Source organism: Antedon bifida, chromosome 2, assembly GCF_963402885.1.
Source record: "Antedon bifida chromosome 2, ecAntBifi1.1, whole genome shotgun sequence".
NCBI lineage: Eukaryota > Metazoa > Echinodermata > Crinoidea > Comatulida > Antedonidae > Antedon > Antedon bifida.
In genome coordinates, this window is record NC_136227.1 from 24,380,135 (window position 1) to 24,401,207 (window position 21,073).

Consider the following 21,073-nt stretch of genomic DNA (forward strand, 5'->3'; position numbering starts at 1 on the left):
CCTTAGGTCATTGGTAATTGTGGTAAGTTTGGCGAGATTCAGATGAATACTGTTGTTTATAGGTGGAAATTATTATTAAGAAACTATTCCCTTTAATATTAAGAAACACTATTCTCTTTAATATTGAACTTAGTATTCATTTAATTGTAGCCAAGTTTGATGAGATACAGGCATACGCGGTAGTATCGGTATGGCATTTAAAATTCGTATACTGTATGTCAGCGGAAAAGCAATTTTTAAGAATGCGTAAAGGCCTAACTAATAATGTATATACAAAATCTTAATTTAAAGACGTCTGATACCATTTCACTTTCTTCATTAAAAGAGGTCTTATACTGTTTCATGTTCTTAGTTAAAAGAGGTCTGATACCATTTCATTTTCTTAGTTAAAAGAAGTATGATACCATTTTCATTTTCTTATTAATTAAAACACTTCACTTTATATTTCTGAAACAAACTTTTCCTTGTCAGTTGGTGGTATTGTTTGCAATGATTTTGGATGCGCTTTTCTATGTGTTGTGCGCGTTTTTGTTTTACTCATGCTAACTGTAAACTTATTACAGTAATGTTTTTTTTGTAGAATATGCCTATAGTATTCGGTACGGTAATTAATCATAATCCTATTATTATTATTTTCTATATAATCAATATCATGTCTGCATAGTGTAATGTTTATAAGACTAGATTTATTGTAATAAAATAGTTAAATCTTGTTAAATCATGAACATTAACAAGCAACTGAGGATAGCTTATATATAAATTATTTCTTTTTTTTAATGAAGATTTAGACAACAGTGCATCACTTTCTTATTGTGATTCAATGTTGTCGAAAAATGTGCATAATGTTAGATTTGAAAATAAATCTGCCACAAGTGTGATGTAATTATTTATTTGATAATTTAAAAAGCGTCAATATACTATCTGCAAATTATAACGGTCACAATAATTGATTCAAACATGGAATGGGTAAAGATATAAACTGGTTTTGCTTATTTAGCAATGAACTGATTGAACTTATAACAGGTTCGGTTTCACACTTATTGATTGTTTATTAATACGGATTGAGAAAAAATGTTTTCTTCTAGTTATAATTCTAATCAAATAATTGTATTATTTATTAAATTGTACATATTATTATATCACATAACATAATAGTAAGATATGTCAGTTATCGATTATTTCTGAAATCCTATATAGAATGGAACTTATGGTAATAAATACAATGTAAGAATGTTGTATTATAATGATACTGTATTATTTATTCACTTTGTTTGCTTAACCTCTTTGTCGACGCTATCACCAGCTTATTAAATATGATGCAATAATATCCGTTAAATAATATCAAACGGTTTTAAAAATTCGACAAAATGACGCTACGCGACAAAAAAATACATTTTGAATGAAGTACATAATGGTATATCAAATTTATATAGAGCCCTCTTGCGGGCTGAATCGTTCAGAAGATATTTGGACGTAGAGGGATAAGTAAGCCACGCCTACTTATTATAACGACTCAAATTAGTCGTAGTGCGCCATCTAGTGCTTGAAATAAAAGACGAAAGATGATGGGAAGGTTTAACAATGGCGACTGAAATTAATTACAGCTCAGCATTACTGACAGTACGTACATTAATGAATCAATGGTAAAAGATGTATGAGTAATTGAATCTTCTTTGAAATGTAATTCAAAATTGTTAACAGACCGTAATTTTAAAAAGAAAAATGCACATACTGATATCGAGCTCTCTTGTCCTCATTCTTTTCACCTTAGTGTAGCCTATTATTTTTAAAATATTTTAATAACAAATACAACATTATTTTTACGTTTAGGTGTATCTTTTTATATTATTTTAAGTGTAATATTTGTTTTAAAATACATCTTCTATAGACAAATTTTTACCGATTGTAGGCCTACAGTACCAATTATACATAATGTTTTTGCTATCATACAAATTTACCTGTGAATTTGTTAATAATGTTTTTATTTTATTTATTTGTTTAATAAAAAAACATCATTATGTCCATTATTTCCATTAGTATGCATCGAAATGTCATTGTTATATGAATTCGTAATACTTATTATTAAGAATTCATAATTAATATCACAATTGTTAATCTCTGTATTAATATTCTACTTCACTATCATATTTAACGGACGTATGTCAATGCTATAAAACTAAGAAAAGGTGGTAAGAGGCTTAATAATGTTAATGAAATTCAACAGTAAGTACGAGCAACACAAAATGTAACACATGGTACTATTTGAGGCGACAAACAATCGATAACGGGGTACAACCGAAGACCAATGCAAGTGTTAGTTAGTGTGCAAAATAATAGTATTGTGTGACTTTATTACCCAATTTCAATTACTTAACGGATTTATTTTTAACATGAAACATTTTAGTTAAAATTATTGTACCCACATATAATAATATTATGCTGTATACTGACGGTACCAATATCCAATGACATTACACTTGATACTGTACATACAAGTTTACGTAGTACATTTAATAATAGGCTGAAACATATAGTTTGATTGTTACAAGAATGATAAAAATGTTAGTATTCGAATTTAAATTATAGCAATCTTTATAAATCCATTAGCCCATTTAATTAATTCAAATCAGTTTATAAAATACACTGTATATAAACCAGTAAAAACAGTAAAATTAAAAGATTATAAACCATTAAAATATAGTTTTAATCATGTGTTTCGAATGTTTAGGAATTGTTTAATATAAAAAAGAGAAAACAAATAATTATTAATTAATAATTTGATAAATTGTATTAAAGTTTTGAATTAATCAAAATTATCGTTACGAAGAGGATTGACGTATTGCATGTGGGCTTATTATTTGTAATAAGGCATTAGTGCCTTATTGTTATGTCACGCCTGCAAATAGTGTGTTTATTATAGTAACAGTGTACACTGATATATTACGTTTTATGCTATACACTATTTATCATAACAATGTTGGTTGAAATAGGGATTTAATATATGAATACTAAATTATGATAAATGGAGTAACTAATTAAGTATGTCTATTAATCTGGTGTATTTCCAGACTTGTTCTGTTAATTGTTTGTTTTTGCTTCTTAGGTTTGAGTGGTTCATAATTGTTTTTGTCTTATAGATTTTGATTGGTCAATTAATTTCCCATCTCTACTCCTGGTGGTACCTATAAATAGTTCACAATGGGATTCATGAAGATGAAAAATAAAGCTAAACATATTTAATCACATCATGAAGGGGCGTGGTCAAAATGACGTTATTAGTTGTTTAAATGTTTGGGCTCCCATTTTAGAATTGTTAGTTAGGTCCGAAAGAAAGTTTCTGCAAAGCTTGGGATGTTGTCACAAAGTGCAAAAAAAAGTGCTAAGTGACCTGACTACAATATCTTCATCAAAATCAACAGTATATATTTTCTAATCTACCAACACCTGATGTTGTTGTTACTTAATCGTGCATATCATTGAAACCATTTTAATTCCTGGTCATCTAAAAGATCCCGAACAATGCAAAAGAAAAATCCTTCTTCGTCTTCCACTGCATCTGCTGTGTCTACTGGTTGTAGAAGAAATTGTACTGCAACACACGTTTAAAAATGAGACATATGAATACTAGTAAATTCCTACATGTATACATTGTAGAGCAGAATAACTTTAACCATTTAACGGACCATTTCCATCTAACATCTTTTCTCTGACTCGTGACTACAGTGTACAGTTGTTGCAATTGAATAACTTTATGATAACTCACACCTACTAGGTTTATGGCCAACTATTCATTAAACGTTAACATTTTTAAAACAATGTAGGCCTAACTAAAATTTGTCAGGAAATTATGTTCAATAAATATACACATATCGATGACATATCTATTTATTATTATATTATATTTAAAATATATGGTATGTTTTTCACACACACAGAATCATTTTGAAGAACAATTCATTTTTACTTGAAAATTAAAATTAAACTTGAACCTAAACTAAATGTCAATTTCTTATTTTAACCACTTGAAACATAAAACGTATGATAATCGAATATAATGCATTAACGCCCGACATACAGTAATTGTTTTGCATAGATGTTCTTAGAAAATTGTTCAAACATTTAATTTAACGGTGCTCATTTAACAATATACCTATAAAAACAGTTGTGTTTCTTTTCCTGTATATTATGTTTAGTCTTTACAATATCAGCTTAGTCATTTGTTAAACCCATTGAGTTGAAATTATTATATTCCACAGTAATAGTGTGTTTCGATTCACTGAGATTTCACCTATATTATTTGTTTTGCTGCCTTTTGTATTGGCACAAACTACCTGTTTGCTGATCCGTGATCTCTTTCTATAAATGCTAATGCTAATGCAATGCAGTTACGACCCATATGTAATTGAGTGTTTTAGGGCATAAAGAACACTTAGTGTTTAAAGGCCACGGACACATTTTGTTACTAGACCTATTAACTTGTACTTCAGATCAAGAACAAATGTTTTTTTTTAAATGTAAATTAAATGAGAGGTACATGTGTGCATGATTGGATACATATACCTTAGTTAACAGGATGACTAATTACTGATTCATTTGTAAAGTGTTTAAATACTACATTTAAATACTCTTAAAGTCGTAATTTATGCTTGATTTCTTATTTTTATATACATTCTAATTTATTAAATCATTTTTCTCAAACATATTTCTCTATACAAATGTTCTTATTCGCAAAGTTCTTTTTACTGAAAACATGGATTAATTTGATTTTATAATTATTCAAATTCAATATTTTATGTAAAAAAAACTTAGATTGTTTACACTGAGTTATCTCAACTTTAAAGTAGCAATATATTATGATTATTCTAAAGGTTCTTTAAATCAGGCCTACTCATAATATTATCAAACTTGTTTTAAATGTTACCTTTGCATCATTTTCTCCATTAAAATAAATGAACCAAGCACTCTATTACCAATGCTAATAATAACGTACTCTCTATCAGGAAATTGAGTAAGAATTAAAAATCAAAGGCTGTTTTAATGGAATTCTAGCTATTCGTCTCATAGTAGACCTACTTCTTTCTGCTTCGATAAACTTCTTTTTAATATCAACAATACATTGAGTACAATTAATATAGTTTGGTACTTAATATTGTTATTCGACCCCTATTATGGAATTATTGTTATTCAGATCTACTACCTGTGGTGTTTGTTAATGCCATTCCAGTCTCCTTTGTGTTTTTGAGCGAACACATATACTCGGTATTCTGTACCGATCTAGTCACAAACAATGTTATTGATATTGTGCAAGTCGTACACATACACGGCAACTATTGGAGAAATAAAGGATTCGAAATAAGGAATAATCATATTTACTTATAAGATGAATTGTAAGTATTTATTTTATTGAAATACTGCATTACCGTAAACATATAATCATGAGAGATGACTGTAAGATTACAGACTCCATTGTAAATGTACGATAACAAGTCTTAATGTTGACCTAAATTAGGAATACGCTAGCGATTTTGTTTTGCATTCCTTTGTAAGCAGAGAAAGACAGGATGCGTAGACGACGAACACATCGATACATTATAGGCCTATATTACGTTTTGAAAGAATGAATAAACGTAATTTAAATGTTTATCAAATATACTGGGACATTACTAAATGCATTTCCACCTGTTTTGGACGTAATGTCTAATAGGCCTACTAATTGAAAAGAGAGCAAAATATTGTATTACTTAGACAAGTAGGCCTAATTGGTGAAACTGATCATAAACAGATAATGGACAGTAAAATAAAAATTACATTTTCTATTATAGATTGGTAAACCTAAACTGTCCCCTAGCGGACCGTGTAATTTGAAATGCTTTCGTATCTTACCTTTCGTAAGCAGATCCGTTAAACGAAAACATTTCTCAAAACACTAAATCAATATATTTTATAAACAATTTTATAATTATAAATAAATCACAATATATTCAATTTTACAGTAGATGACTTTAAATTATCCCAAAGGATGTTCGTTATAGTTTAGAGTTAAATTATAATTATTAAATTGTTTCTAAAAATACATACAACAATTGATTGTAAATAATTTAGTCCATTACAAATAGCAATTGGTACGGTTGCTTATATAATTTAGTTACCGACAATTTTAAATGTATGATTTATAATTATTGTTTTGACAAATGTAATGATGAATTACAATAAACAGTTAACATAACATATCTACTATAGATTAGCAACACATTAACAACTGGGTTACATTAGGCCTACATCATCGCCCAATTCTTAGGCTGCCCTAAATATTGTGAAATGTTTACGAAATTAAAAATAATTCTTATGAGTGCCCACAGATGTACTCAAAACTTTGAAAATAAATGTTGTAAGCTAGATAATCGTCCACATGGAGTGACAGATACAGGCATGATGTTGATATGTAGTCAAATAGAATTGTCACTCTGGGAATGACATATCGAAAGAAGTGAATCCAAATATTGAATTAAATTAAGTCGAAGATTAAACGAATTATGTTTATTGCAACATGGTGCTCACCGATTTCTTGTCTTGACACTTAATGAATTCGGGATGGTATCTTCACAAATATAACATTCGTATCAAATAACCGATCATGAGTTTATTAATAAATACACGTTTCGATCAATTGGAAACAATGGAACATATTCTAACATCCAAAATCCAAACTTATACAATACAACAATTAAGTTTGCTGTCATGTCGAAGCTTGTGCCACGTTTTTCGTGAATAATAATACCGCTAAAGTACGTAATACTAGTGTCTGGTACTGACCGTGTTTTTGTCTTATCAGTCTATACATTCAGATCAAAAGATCCAAAAATATAACAAAAATAAATGTGTATGAATCCTCTTGATTTATTTATTTATTTATGCATGCATTTAGGATACTACCGTTTAGAACGATAGCTAATTACAAAAACTGTGGTGCGGTCAAATAAAACATAAGGAGTAAATAATAAAACTAAATATAAATAAATACGATGGAAAAAGATTATGAAAACCCAATAAAATAGGTTCAAATACAGAATAACTTGAGAGACAAGGAAATGAGATTTAGAGGGGGAAAACCCCCAAAAAATCTCCGACCAACTTTGTTATGTAGTAAATAAGTAAAGACAATTACTTATTATGTAAATAATACGAAATTAAACTTCAAAATATTATTATTTTTGTATAAAAAAATAATCTAAATATTCTGTAATGCAGTTTCATATCCATAGCTTAAAATTGCTTAATATTGTTATTGAATATTGAATTATTAAATTTATTTTATTGCTAATGCTATGCTGTAGGGTTGGGTAGGTATCGTATCTTGCTATGCTCAAATTTGTCAAATAAATTGTAGAAAATTAACTTTTTTTGTCTGTATATGTCTTTTTTTTTCATTACGTATTTCCCTATGAAGCATCATACATTTGAGTATAAACTTTGATTTGATTTCTATAATTCTTATCTCAGTTGCAACAATTACCTATCAATGTTTATAAATTATTAAAAAATATTCCTACAAACAATGCACATTCGCCCACACATCTTATCGTATTATTTTTCAATTATGAATTAAAGTAAGTTTACATGTTATATCAGTAGAAGCTGTTGGAGACCGAATTTATTTAATGAATTCAGAATTAGGCCTAAGCCTTGAAAATACAATACACATACGCTCAAAACCATGATATCTGGACCGGTATCACAGAGACATTTGGTTAGATGAACTGGTACCAATACCTAACTATATGATGGTGTAGAGGGTTACCTAAATTTAACAAAAATGGGTGTCTGCAGGGTACCCCCGCTGCGTATAGACGCGGGGACCCCAAATCGGTACCAGTTAGATGAGAGAGATACCACCTACTGTAATTTCATCACTATGTGTTGCTCATTGACATTCTCCCTCCAAATTCACAAACGACAGATATGCTTTATTGCAATAGTCCCGCCAGATCCCCTAATAAGGAGGACCTAAAAAAATGGGGACAACATAGATGAGTGTGATACCATTCACAATTAATGTTAATTGAACAAGTTGAGTTTACACAGGGGCGGACGCAGGGGTGTTGCCCCAGTTGCCCGGGCAACACCTTTAATTTCATACTAACTATTTTTTTCTGCCACTAAATTAAAATTTAGATACCATTTCATCATATTTATATTAATCATTAACATTATAGAAGTTCAGGGTTGAAAAACTAGCGTTTTTGTTGTGTTTGTTGACTGTTTGGATTGCTTGTGTGCGTGAGAAGGTACGAAGTGCCACTACACACTGTGATCGTGGTAAACCCCCGTCACACGGGTCGTTGATTTAGCCATAATCACTGCATTTTGCCGGGGATTCCCCATCATTCGTAGTACCCTAGCCCCTATGTGTCTTCATTTCCCTACGTCCGTAATATTTGGGCGAATTTCCGTAAAAATTACGAACGTTCCGAACTTTGAAATAGTGTTTTATAATATTGCTTCTTTCTGCAAATTTCGATCATATTTTCTTTTGTGGTTGTACAGTTTATAGTGGATAAATGAAAATGAATTCTGGAAATTGTATGTCACGTGATAACAAAAAAAGACTACTGTATAGCAATAAAGTATGATATAATGATGAATGAAACTACACGCACCAATGCATTATGGGAAGGTCCAAATGAATCTGCAATTAGTATTACAAGTAACATTTTAAAGACAACATGCGCGCGTCAAAAAACTACAAACACGATTCAAACGGAATTGCCTTCAAATTACTGCGTGTCAATTGCATACAAGTAATTCCGGTCGACGCTATCGTCAACAATAATCGGCGATCTTCTACGTAAACATTGAAATGTTAACGATTTACAGAAAAAGGTACTCGCTATCGTTATCATTTCAACTTGATGGTTTTCAAACGATCGTCGTTGAACTGTTAACGATCAACGACGACGATAGCGTCGAATAACGTCGACAGGAAACAGGCTTAATTAATTAATAACTTCCGTCTTATCGCTATTGTGTTGCTGTATATAAAAAATGTTTTATGGGTAGTACCGTGTTTTGTAATTTCTTACCTTTAGGTAAATCAGGAGGCAAGTGAGTTAGTACTCGTATTGACTGCCCCCTCTCTTGGATGTGTTAATGTGTTTGTCATATGATTGTTTGAAACTATTTTATAGTAGCCTGTCTATAACATGTTGTTGTTATAGTGCGTTCATCTTTATGATTCTTGTGTCAAAAAAAAAGTGTCTCTTGTTTTGGTGTTGTGCCTGGATTTTGATAGTGTGTGTAAGTGTGTGCGTTTTGATGAACTCAATGATTGGCACCAAATATTACAATTTCTTTAAAAGGTCTATAACAGGTATTGATAATATACATTTAAATCGAGAATCCTGTGTGTTTTTCTAAAATAGTATCTGTGTAATTTTGAGTGAATAAATATAGACTTCAGTAATATCCTATTGTCTACAGAAAGACCTGCACTAACTGTGGAACAGCTTTTGTAACGTCACGGCCAAAGTCAATAGCGGCATGTGATCGTGATATTAAAGTTGACCTCAAAGAGAGGTGCGCAGTTGTTGCTACGAAATGAATATTGGAATATTGAAATGAATGTATAGTTCTTTGCAAGAACCGGACCTTGATAGGCTTAAAGTAGTTACAGAGTTGCAGGGCATTTTATCATTTTTTAATGTTTTGTTGTTAACTTAATTGTTAAAATTGGTAAAAGAAGTAATGCTGGCGCCAACAAATTTAACGACCTCCACAACCAAAATATTTCTTTGTAACAAAATTTATTTTAAATGGAACGTTACACAAATAATCCTCCGCTTTATCACTGCATGAATACCTCCTGTCGACGTTATTCGACGCTATCATCGTTAATCGTTAAAATTTCAACGACGATCGTTTGAAAACGATCAAGTTGAAATGATAACGATAGCGCGAACATTTGATTTCTAGCGTTGAACGTTAGAGTTGAAACTGCTGTCTTCTTTCTAGACGTCGTCGTAACGCGAAAAAAAGAATAGAAGATTCCGCTGCCTCTACTAGTAGACTCACAGTGTAGGAGACGTGGGCCTAGGCATACTAATATCTCTATACTGATGGTTCTTCGTTTTCAGTAGGCCTATCCTAGCCCAAATAGCATTTTGGACTAGGAAGAATACTTAGACCTACCTAATATCCCACGCCTACTTTCCGGAACATCATTTTATAATCACTTTGGCAAGGCTAGGCCTAGCTTTGACCGCGCCGCGATGCAACAAAAATAAATGTAGTCAGCAGAATTTTACATCAATTACGTGACGTCATGTGCTGTATCGCCAAGATGATTGGTCAGTTCTTACGTTTTAGCGTTGCGATATCGCTAGAGTTGAACTGGATTCAACTCTTGCGATTGTCAACGATTGCGAATTGTAGCGTCGATTACCGTCGATTTTTACACCTTTTCCTGTAAATCGCCGACGTTTTGTGTCGTCGTCGTTAGTTCAAAAAGTACCTTTTCCTGTAAATCATTAACATGTCAATGTTTACGTGGAAGATCGCCGATTATTGTCAACGATAGCGTCGACTAACGTCAACAGGAAAACAGGCTTAATAACCAGACAAGAACGTATCTTTGTTACGTTTTACTATCAATTCATTTTCATATAAAGGACATTTCTTAGATTTAGCATTTGTTTCTAATCCACTACTGATTGAAAAATGTCGTACAATTTATAATTTTGAATCATGTGATCATGAAGCAGTTGAGATCTCTGTTAAAGTGTCATATAAACGTGCTAAGGACAAAACTAAAAAAGTCAATATATTGTAGCCATCGGGATTATGTTGTAAATATTTCAAACAAAGCTACAACTGATATAAAACAATTCTGGGCGTATATAAGGTCTATAAAAAATGACTCAGATGTTATTAGCTTTAAGATAAATAACACAATGGTATCTGATGCTAAGGTGTTGGCTAATCTTTTCAATACACAATTTGTAAACAACTTTTGCATAGATAATGATCAGCATTGTGATTTGGATACAATAGATTGTCTTACCAACTTTGAATGTGAACCCTTTGTGATGCCTGAGGTATTTTATGCCCTCTCACAGTTAAATGTATCCAAATCACCAGGACCTGATTGTTTGCTTCCAATATTCTTAAAGTCATGTAAGGCACAATTGGCTAATGTTTTATGTACATTCTTTAATTTAACTGTACAAAAAGGTATTTTACCAAAACAATGGAAGGATGCAAATGTTGTACCTATTTTCAAAAGAAATGGAAAACCCAAAGACGAAATGAAAAGCTATCGTCCAGTGTCTTTAACTCCCATAATTTGTAAGATTATTGAGAAATTGCTTTGCTATCGCTTAAGGGAATATCTAGAATATAATAATAACCTTTCAGAAAATCAGTTTGGGTTTAGACAAATGTATAGTACTGAACTTTTACTTTCAAAGGTTTTTCATTCATGGGCACAGAGCTTAGAACTTAAAGGTTGTAAAAATATTGATATTATTTTTCTTGATTTTTCGTCTGCATTTGATGAGGTGTCTCATAAAAGATTAATTAAGAAACTTAATAACTGTGGCATTGGTGGAAACACTAATGCATGGATTACAGATTTTCTTTCAAATAGACGCCAAAGGGTTATTTACAGAGGAGAAAAGTCAGAGTGGGTAAATGTTACTTCAGGGGTACCACAAGGGTCAGTTTTGGGCCCTCTTTTATTTTTGATTTATGTAAGTGATATTGTAAATAATATTTCTTCTTCACTTTTTCAATTTGCTGATGATCACACATTATCACGTCCTATTTATAACAATAATGATTGTAAATTGCTTCAAAAGGATTTAGATTTAATTGCTAAATGGGCAAATGTAAACAAACTTCCCTTAAATCCTGTCAAATGCGCCGTAATGCATGTTACAAGATGTAAAGAGATAGTTAACTGGGATTATACCATAGAATCAGACAATATTCCTAAAGTTACAGAATTCAAATTTCTAGGTGTTTATGTAAATAGTTCGTTGTCTTGTCATACACAAGTTAATTATATATGTTGTAAAGCAAGTAGATTGCTTGGTTTCATTTCAAAATGTAGTAAAAATATGTCCTGGTTAGCTATGTTGAACTTATACAAAGCTCTATTACTTCCAGTGGTTACCTACTGTTGTTCAATGTGGGCACCATTTGAGAAATCATATATTAATAGAATAGAAAGTATACAAAGGAAAGCAACAAGGATAATAATGTTTAGAAAGGAAGGTTCCTGGGACACATCTTATTTTCATAGGTTGAAAGTGCTTGAATTATTATCTATTGATGACTTGTTTAAATTACATAGACTTTCATTAGGATTTAAGGTGTTGAAAGGTCACTGTCCCCATTCTTTCAATGAGTATATTAAAACTAGTGAAAGATGTCCGGGTAGGCTTTTACGTTGGAATTCGAAAGGCAATACTTTTCATAATTCTGTATTTGTTTCCTTTCCTAGACTATGGGAGCAAATACCAAATGACATAAAAGATTCACAAACAATTTCAATATTTAAGGCTGCTCTAACAAAACACTATATTTCATGTTATGTATAATTTATTTGTATTTTTCTTGTATATGGTTTTATCTTTAACTGATTGTATTGTATGGAGTGAGTGCAGAATCTGTTTGGGCTTTAGCCTATTCTCATTCCTGGTTATTTTTACATTGATGACCGAATAAATATTATTATTATTATTATTATATCACGCAATCCATTTTTCAACAATATAGTAGTAATAATACAATTTAAATTGAATAGCGAGGGATTAGTTACAGTGTTGAATTTGAATAAACCATTGGTAATTTACTGATTTACTAATTTACTGGGACTTCCCCGTGACGTTATCCTATTGTAGTCGCGTATGTTATAGGCTACAATCCTCTGTTTGCTAGCGCACTATAGGCCTAGAGTGAGTGACATTTCCGGCGAACTAGACGTGCAATTTATCATGAATTTTACGTGCGAGAGTACCATTTGCGGCCATCTAGGGGGTGTCATTTAACAATTTGCTTCGCCTGTGGCTCAAATACTCAGTGTCTACACAGCCCTATAGACTCTTTGGGCAACTCTCTTAAAATAGTCCTGCAACCGCCCCTGTTATACAATACTAAATGGGTAACAACAGACTAATTGTCCACGGCACCGCAAGTACCAGACGCTCTAAAGTTTGACAAGAGAAACCCTTTCTCCCAACTAGGCTATTCTTATATATTGTAGATACCATCAGAAACCATATGATCTAGCACATTGGAATACCAAAGACCCCGCTAAAGTCTCTAGTCAAGTGTATACTTGATGTGTAATAGGTCATTTTGTTTTCTTTACAATGTGCTAAATGATGTGAAATTGGTTGCTGGTGGTATCACAATATTTGAATTTTAAGATAGCTACAGTAGTTGGGGGAAGGAGGCCCGGGGTGTCTATATTCAAGCGTCTGTCAGGACCAAGGCAGTGTATAAGTGGTCTGTAATAGGTCATTCCTTACAATGTGCTAAATGATATAAAATTGGTTGCTGGTGGAATCTACAAATAATATCTAAATTCTAAGATAGCTACAGCAGTTTCGAGAAGGGGGCCCGGGGAGTTTCTAGTCAAATTTAATGGCGTCTGTCAGAACCAAGGCAGTGTTTAAGTAATAATATTATAGTGAATGAAATACTAGAACAAAGTCGTTTATGGTTGGCCTAGCCTACTCGAATAAATATCAATTCTTGTAATTTCTTACTTATTATTTCTTACTTATTGTAAAGACAATTAGGCATAATATATACAAATGTATTTCTGTTTTCTCTTCATTTTTCAATTTAGTATGAAATATTATTAAAAGAAGAACTTCTAGTATTGCAAAATATTGAAATATTGAAAAATGATCAGAAAATAAAAAATAATACAAATAATTATGTTTACGTTTCATTTTTCAGCCACCACAGAATGATTGGCAACTACAGAGTGCATTTATTTCAATAGATGAATAAGTTATATCTTCAAACTGTGGGAAACTGAATTTTTTAAATGGAGAAGTAAGCTTTTCCTTTTATATCCAACAAACTTTTATATTATAAATAGTTCAAGGAAAATTGTATTTATTAGTGTTTAGAAACATGACAAATAAACATATTAACATCATCGACCGAGTATTTCTTGCCATGATTCATTTTTATTCCCTTTTTTCCAGAGACCTATTGCTAATAGCTGTAAGATATGGAGATTTGGAAGAAATTGAAGAAATATGTAAAAAATATCCACATCTTGTGAACTCCGTAGATACGACGGTATAAAAACTATATTTATTTGAATTTGAATATGATATAAATCATCACCATGTTTACGGTAAACTCAAGGGTGAAAAAAAAGAAAACTTTTGAATAATGTTTATATGACAACATTTACTAAGAACCAATATTAAACACACAATCTACTCTATACTATAACTGCGGCCACTTCTTTGAGTTGGGATAAAACGTAATAGAAAGACAGAATGCGTGTAATCATGCCACAATGGAGATAATTACCTCCGCCAAGGAGGTTATGTTTTCACCCCTGTATGTTTGTGTGTGTGTGTTTGTGTGTGTGTTTGTGTGTGTGTTTGTGTGTGTGTTTGTGTGTCTGTGAACAGCCTGGAGGCCACAGTTTTTATCCGATTCTCACCAAATTTGGCAACAATGATCTATGCCGAGTCGAATTTGAGGGGAAAAGGTCGTAGGTCAAGGTCACAACTAACAAAAAACTATTTTACTGCCTAGAGACCACAGTTTTAATCCGATCCTCACCAAACTTAGCCACAATGATCAATGACACATCATAAAATTGTGGTTAATCTTGAAGGGTCAGGGTCAAAGATCAAGGTCCACAAAAAACAAAAAAAAAGAAATAAAAAAAAAATCCTCAGTGGGACTTGAACCAGCGATCTCAACTGTGAGAGGCTGTATACATAACCATTACACCACACTGTCATCCACAACTTTGTAGTGTGCAGTTAACATATTTACACTTATTAGAACTAATAAAAAAAATGTAAAAAAAAAATATTCAGGGGGCATTTTATGTAGGGGAACTTTACAGTAGACGGAGGTTTGTACTCTCGGAGTAACCTCTAGTTTTTTGTATAATAGTATAACATAACATTTAGAAATCGCAATACATCTAACGATAGCATCGTCTCAACTAACTACACTAGCTAGTGAGATTTCAAATATACGTAGGCTAACATGGTATTTTATGCAAATTATTCCCGATGAGCATATCTTCAACAACAATTACATAATCATTAACTCAGTTACACATACTGCCGTTACATGGCTCCTTGCAATATTTACACCAATCTTTTCATATTAAATTATTGTTTGTGTTGCGTTGTCTTATATCACTGTTAAGTTTACCATTGATAGGCATATCTAAAAAATATGCCTTACTACTTGTTGGCTCCTTTAAGGGGAATGAACATTCAATACATTTAATGTGATTTATAGTTCATTTTATCTGTCTGTTATCAAACCATTCTGAAGCAACTAGTGTGGAATGAGCGAATATATTTTAGTTCTGAAGCAACAACTTTACGCGATTCGTCATCTATTTCGGCCAACCGCCTTTGTTTGTTAAGAACTACCTGGTGAAGAAATGTAGAACTACTCACTCATCCGATATCTGATCAATTGCTTACTGTAGCACGCACGGTTCTACTGACTATATCACTCGGATTAGAAGATGTTTTCTATGTTTGCATCGTTGTTTTTTTAGCTGGGGTAACTTTGGCTTTAGCTAATAGTAGATAGAAGGAATATTATCATGAGTCATCAATCTTAAATACGTGCATTGACCACATACTACTTCACTAGCATCTGACTATAATGAATTTCTGCCTGCTTGACTTCTCCGAACCCTTGTGGTTTGTAGCATCGACTGCCTGACTTGTAGTTTTCCAGCAGTTGAACAATTTCTTCATACCACTTGGATTATATTTTGATTTTAGAATAAAAATATCTTTTAGGAATAGAAAATTCTGCTCCAAGTGATGTAATGAGAGGAGAATGTTGAGGATTTCCTATCCAAACTCTAAGTATCATTAATTTAATCCGTTAGTGGCTGAGAGTAAGGCAAATAGATTATGAAAAATTAAACAATGTTATGATTTTCAACATAGAAAAGCGCAACAAAAAGAGCGATTTGGGTGAATGATGTAAAACTTATTATGTATAAATGGATTTGGCAACATGGCATGCTCAACAGGTCAACAATATTTTTTATTTCAAAATTTAAACAAAGGCGAGGCTTATTGAACGACACAATTCTATGAGATAATAGGTTACACTCTCTATAAGCTCCAATATTTCACACGCATTCAAATATAAATTATGTTGGAATGGAAGAATACTTAATTAAAATTACAAACATAGACACATTGTGACTAAACTAAGACTAGGAATATTATAACTAGAAAAAGGAAGATGGAATTGTATTAGGCCTAATAGACTATGCAAATTATGCTCTCTAAAATCAATTGAAGATGAATTCCCTTTAGTTTATTCAGATAGTAGAACTAAGTATATGTTTTCCTCTTACACAAATAATCCATCTAAATTAAAATATATTGTCCCTATGTCTACTACAAATACTGATCTCATTACTAAGATCAGAAAATATTTTTAAACGCACTCTATACATAGTATGTTTGCCGTCTGCCAAAGTTTATTGAAACTACCCTCTCTATAATTATTTAACGGCAAGAAAGATACGAAATACATTGTTGTTGTTGACGGTTTTGCTTGCTCTCAGAGTTGATAAAATAGTAGTTTGTTATTATTGTTGTTAGATTCAATTTTAACGCATTTATTGTGATTTTGAGATCCTCATCTCTCTTCCAAGAATTTTGTTATGACACTGGCCAAATGTGGTGAGACAGATTTTGTTACTTGTTTATTTGTTATTTGATAGTTAAACGAGCACTTTATTAGTCCTAGGCCTAGGCCTAGCCCTATGTATATGTGTAGCGGTGGGCTAGCAACGTTGTACGTTTTATTTAATGCTGTTTTGTTGCATTTCTTTCTAGTTTTCACCTGATTGTAAGAAAGTACATTAGGCCTAATAAAGAATAGTTTCCGAAATGTTATAGTGTGTGTCTTTATTGACCTTACCTCGGTTTGGCACCGGCACATGTATATTATTTCGGCCAAAGACCATAAAATAAGTGTTTCTTGGATCATTCAAAGGAAAGAAAGAAATTAACCAACTGGTCCGTAAATTCAGATGCTAACGGGTTGTCTAAGTGTAAATTCTGCTTGCACATAGCCTGTAAAACTTTCATGTAAAGTACGGGAGCTGCGAATCCCAATGGATCATAAATCGAACAAATAATATCTAAAATAGTTCATCTATATTATCTATTTATTAGTATATTTTAGAAATACAAGCAACAAATAAAATGTTTAACATGCATATACATGATAACTAGAAAATAAAGAGAAAGATTAAGAACAGAGACGCAGGCATTGGTAATATTAATAACTGATAATGATGCACTTGACCTGAAGTCAGTTTTCGGAAGCGTAAACCCAACAATGGATCGTAAAAACCAGCCGATCAGTGACGGGGGTGGTGGGTGGATTATGCGACGTTGGCAAGCATCCACAGCTTGGAAAGGTGAAATACTGTACTGTACAAGGAGGCAATGAAGTACTGTATATGAGAATGTTTGATAATAACTATGTAGGCCTTAAACCACAATATTTTAATTCGTGAAAAATGTAATAATGATGAAATACCAACAAGCTCTGAGAAATGTAAAACAATTTGTCCTGCTTGTCACAAAGAATAAAGATATGATAAAATTGGTAAAATACAGACAGTACGACACTTTATTGATACAGTTTGGTAGCGTTGACAGAGATTTACTTTTATTTAATATCATTAACGTTATTATTCGTAGTAGTTAAACAAAAATTGGTAAAATACAGACAGTACGACACCTATATGATAAAATACAAATGCAACAAATATAACAGAAAGGCAAATGTCATATAACTCGATACATACACATAGCTTGCATTCAAAAGTCTCATAGCAGATGGGAGAAACAAAATTACGTAATATATTTTTTTTTCATTGTAGGATAAAGGTGGGATGGATAATAGATTAATAATATAACAAAATATTTATTGAATTCACCGTAGAGTGTATTGTTGGAATTTGCTGTTTTGAAGGCGGTTTGATAAATACATACAGATCTACAAATTCAGTATTCATGAAAGTTTACTTGAATCTAAACGAAATGTCTAGGCGTAGGAATATGTTTATTAATTTAATAAATTATATTATTTATATAGTTATTAACCATCACTATATAATTTATGATATTTAAACATCATGTACAGCTGCACACCGCTACATAAACATGAACAGTCTCATAGCTCACGGAGCATCAATCACAGCAACAAACAATGTAAATTACAATGATTTAAAAATCGTTAACGTAATTATTTGTATATACAGTAGTTAACACTACAAGTTAATTTACATTGTCTCCCGTTATAAGCAAACTCTAGATTCGTTTAATGTTTTTTCATTGGAAAAATGTATAGTTATTATCAAAGCAAAAATACAGTTTAAAATATATTGAAAATCGTATAGCTGTAGCGTTTTAGATTGAACAAGAGCCTAAATTAATACTTTTAAAATGTGTTCATTGCTAACCTGTATTATAATAATTAAAATCAGCAAGTTGTATTATTTTCTTAATACCAAGTATTTCTATATAAATTACAGTCACTCTCGATGAACTACAAAATGAAATATAGAAAAAAAATGTAATATAATAATACCTGTATTCTTGAAAAAAATGCGTCAAGTTTAATCTAACTTTCTTCTTTCCAGAATGGAAACACACTGCTACATGAACACGTTAGGTATGGCAGTGGTAATGTAGAGATAGTAAACAGTCTCAAAGCTCACGGAGCATCAATCACAGCAACAAACAATGTAAATTACTCTTTTACAATGATTTAAAAATCAATAACGTAATTACTCGTATTAGTTAACACTACAAGTTAATTTAAATTGTCTCCCGTTATAAGCAAACCTAGATTCGTTTTATGTGTTTTTCATTGGTAAAGTGTATAGTTATTATCAAAGCAAAAATACAATTTAAAATATATTTAAAATCGTGTAGCTGTAGCATTTTAGATTGAACAAGACGCTGAATTAATACTGTGTTCATTGCTAGCCCGTCTTTATTATAATAATTAAAATCAACAAGTTGTATTATTTGCTTAATACTAGGTCGTTCTATATAATTTACATTCACTCTTAATGAATTAGAAAATGAATGTAGAAAAGGATAAATATGCAATAAATACCTGTATTCTTAAAAAAAATGCATCAAGTTTAATCTAACTTTCTTCTTTCCAGTATGGAAACACACCGTTACATACACACGTTAGGTATGGCGATGGTGATGTAGAGATAGTGAACAGTCTCATAGCTCACGGAGCATCAATATTCACAGCAACAAACAATGTAAATTACTCTTTTACAATGATTTAAAAATCAATAACGTAATTATTCGTATTAGTTAACACTACAAGTTAATTTACATTATCTCCCGTTATACATTACATTATTCGTATTAGTTAGCAATATAAGTTAATTTAAATGAGCTCCCGTATAAACTAACCTTGGATTTGTTTAATTTGTTTTCATATATACGTATTTTAAATATCACAATAGCTGTCTCATTTAACAAGACGCTAATACCAATACTTTCAAAATTATGTTCATTGCTAACACCTCTCCACGTCCCAATTAAAATCAACTAGTTGTATTATTTACAGTACTGTTATACTGTGGTCTATCGTAGACAATTAACTACATACTCCATTTACTTGACAATTTCTTGACCATAGACCATCCAGACTATGATGCCGAACGAATAATGGCGCCTTTGTGTATGTTTTTAACTCATTATGCGTGCACATGGCTCATAATAATACGATGTGACCCCGTTTACATTACTGAAGTCAATTTTTTACCCCAATTCAGATTTATCATCACACTTTCATTCTCTAATCGATAGACATATATGCTTGCAAACACGGATTCACATCCGTTGGACTCATTCCCGGCTGTCCACCCACCAGACGCATTTCCAGTTGCCTCCAGTTTAAATAATTAGACATGTATAATCGCCTACACCCGCCAGACACATTACCAGGTGTGCACCCGTTGGACCCATTCCCGGGCGCAAGTCCTGGCGATTTGGCTGAGATGATAATCAAAGTTACCTACTGAAAGACGAGTAGCCCACGCGAAGCAAATTATACAATAACTAGATGCAGCAGTTAATTGCTTGTTGTAATTGTAGGAGTAGAACGAATACAATATTAAATGTGTTTAAACCTTAATGCTAGTATCTAAAGTGTAAAATGTATATTATAATACATAAAACTTTCTGCTTTCCAGATTGGAAACACACCGTTACATGAACACGTTTGGCTTGGCAGTGGTAATTTAGAAATAGTGAACAGTCTCATAGCCCACGGAGCATTACCTAAAGCAAGAAACAAGGTACCGTCAAATAATTCAGCAACATTGCATTTGCATTTTTAAATTGTGCTTATTAAGCAAACCATTACGCCTATATCCAAGGTATACTCTTATTTTGATTAGGTGTATGTTATTAACTTAACTAATATTACAAATCTTTTACACAGTAATCATCATCTTGATGGAGCCAAAGAATATCAGAAAGGGCGCCAATTGTTTAAAGACATTATGTTAGCATCTAAATATTAATGCTACTAAATATTGTTTATTTTATGTATCTCTTCCAAAAACACTGAACGGTACGTGCTCACATTTGGCACACTGATGTTTATTGATGGGCCGCACACGATAGGCTATGTCACTTTCCTGAATTTTAGGGATAAACACTAAAAAAGGCAAACAATAGCAGTAACTTGACCTCTCAAAAAAAAAAAAATACACCCAAAAAGTAATAGTTTGTGTCCGAGAGCATCGTCAAATTTAGACTACTTTTTG

The 21,073-nt window shown here is 31.9% G+C and overlaps 2 protein-coding genes across 2 annotated transcripts in view; both read left to right on the forward strand.

The window, feature by feature from the left end:
• Positions 1–21,073, forward strand: part of LOC144858726 (uncharacterized) — a 45,453-nt gene that overhangs the window by 12,427 nt on the left and 11,953 nt on the right. The window lies entirely within an intron of this gene.
• On the forward strand, positions 5,257–20,641 carry LOC144834529 (uncharacterized). Its single transcript, XM_078689365.1, has 6 exons — positions 5,257–5,387; positions 13,966–14,064; positions 14,220–14,316; positions 18,911–19,015; positions 19,445–19,552; positions 20,495–20,641. The coding sequence occupies exons 2-6, from the start codon at positions 14,057–14,059 to the stop codon at positions 20,639–20,641; spliced, it is 465 nt and encodes a 154-aa protein (XP_078545491.1). The 5' UTR covers positions 5,257–5,387; positions 13,966–14,056.

Bases quoted from the DNA above. Each gene is read 5' to 3' on its own strand.
- LOC144834529 (XM_078689365.1), top strand. The intron at 19,016-19,444 runs GTAAATTACTCT...TCTTCTTTCCAG, and splicing joins CAATCACAGCAACAAACAAT to TATGGAAACACACCGTTACA. The intron at 19,553-20,494 runs GTAAATTACTCT...TCTGCTTTCCAG, and splicing joins TATTCACAGCAACAAACAAT to ATTGGAAACACACCGTTACA.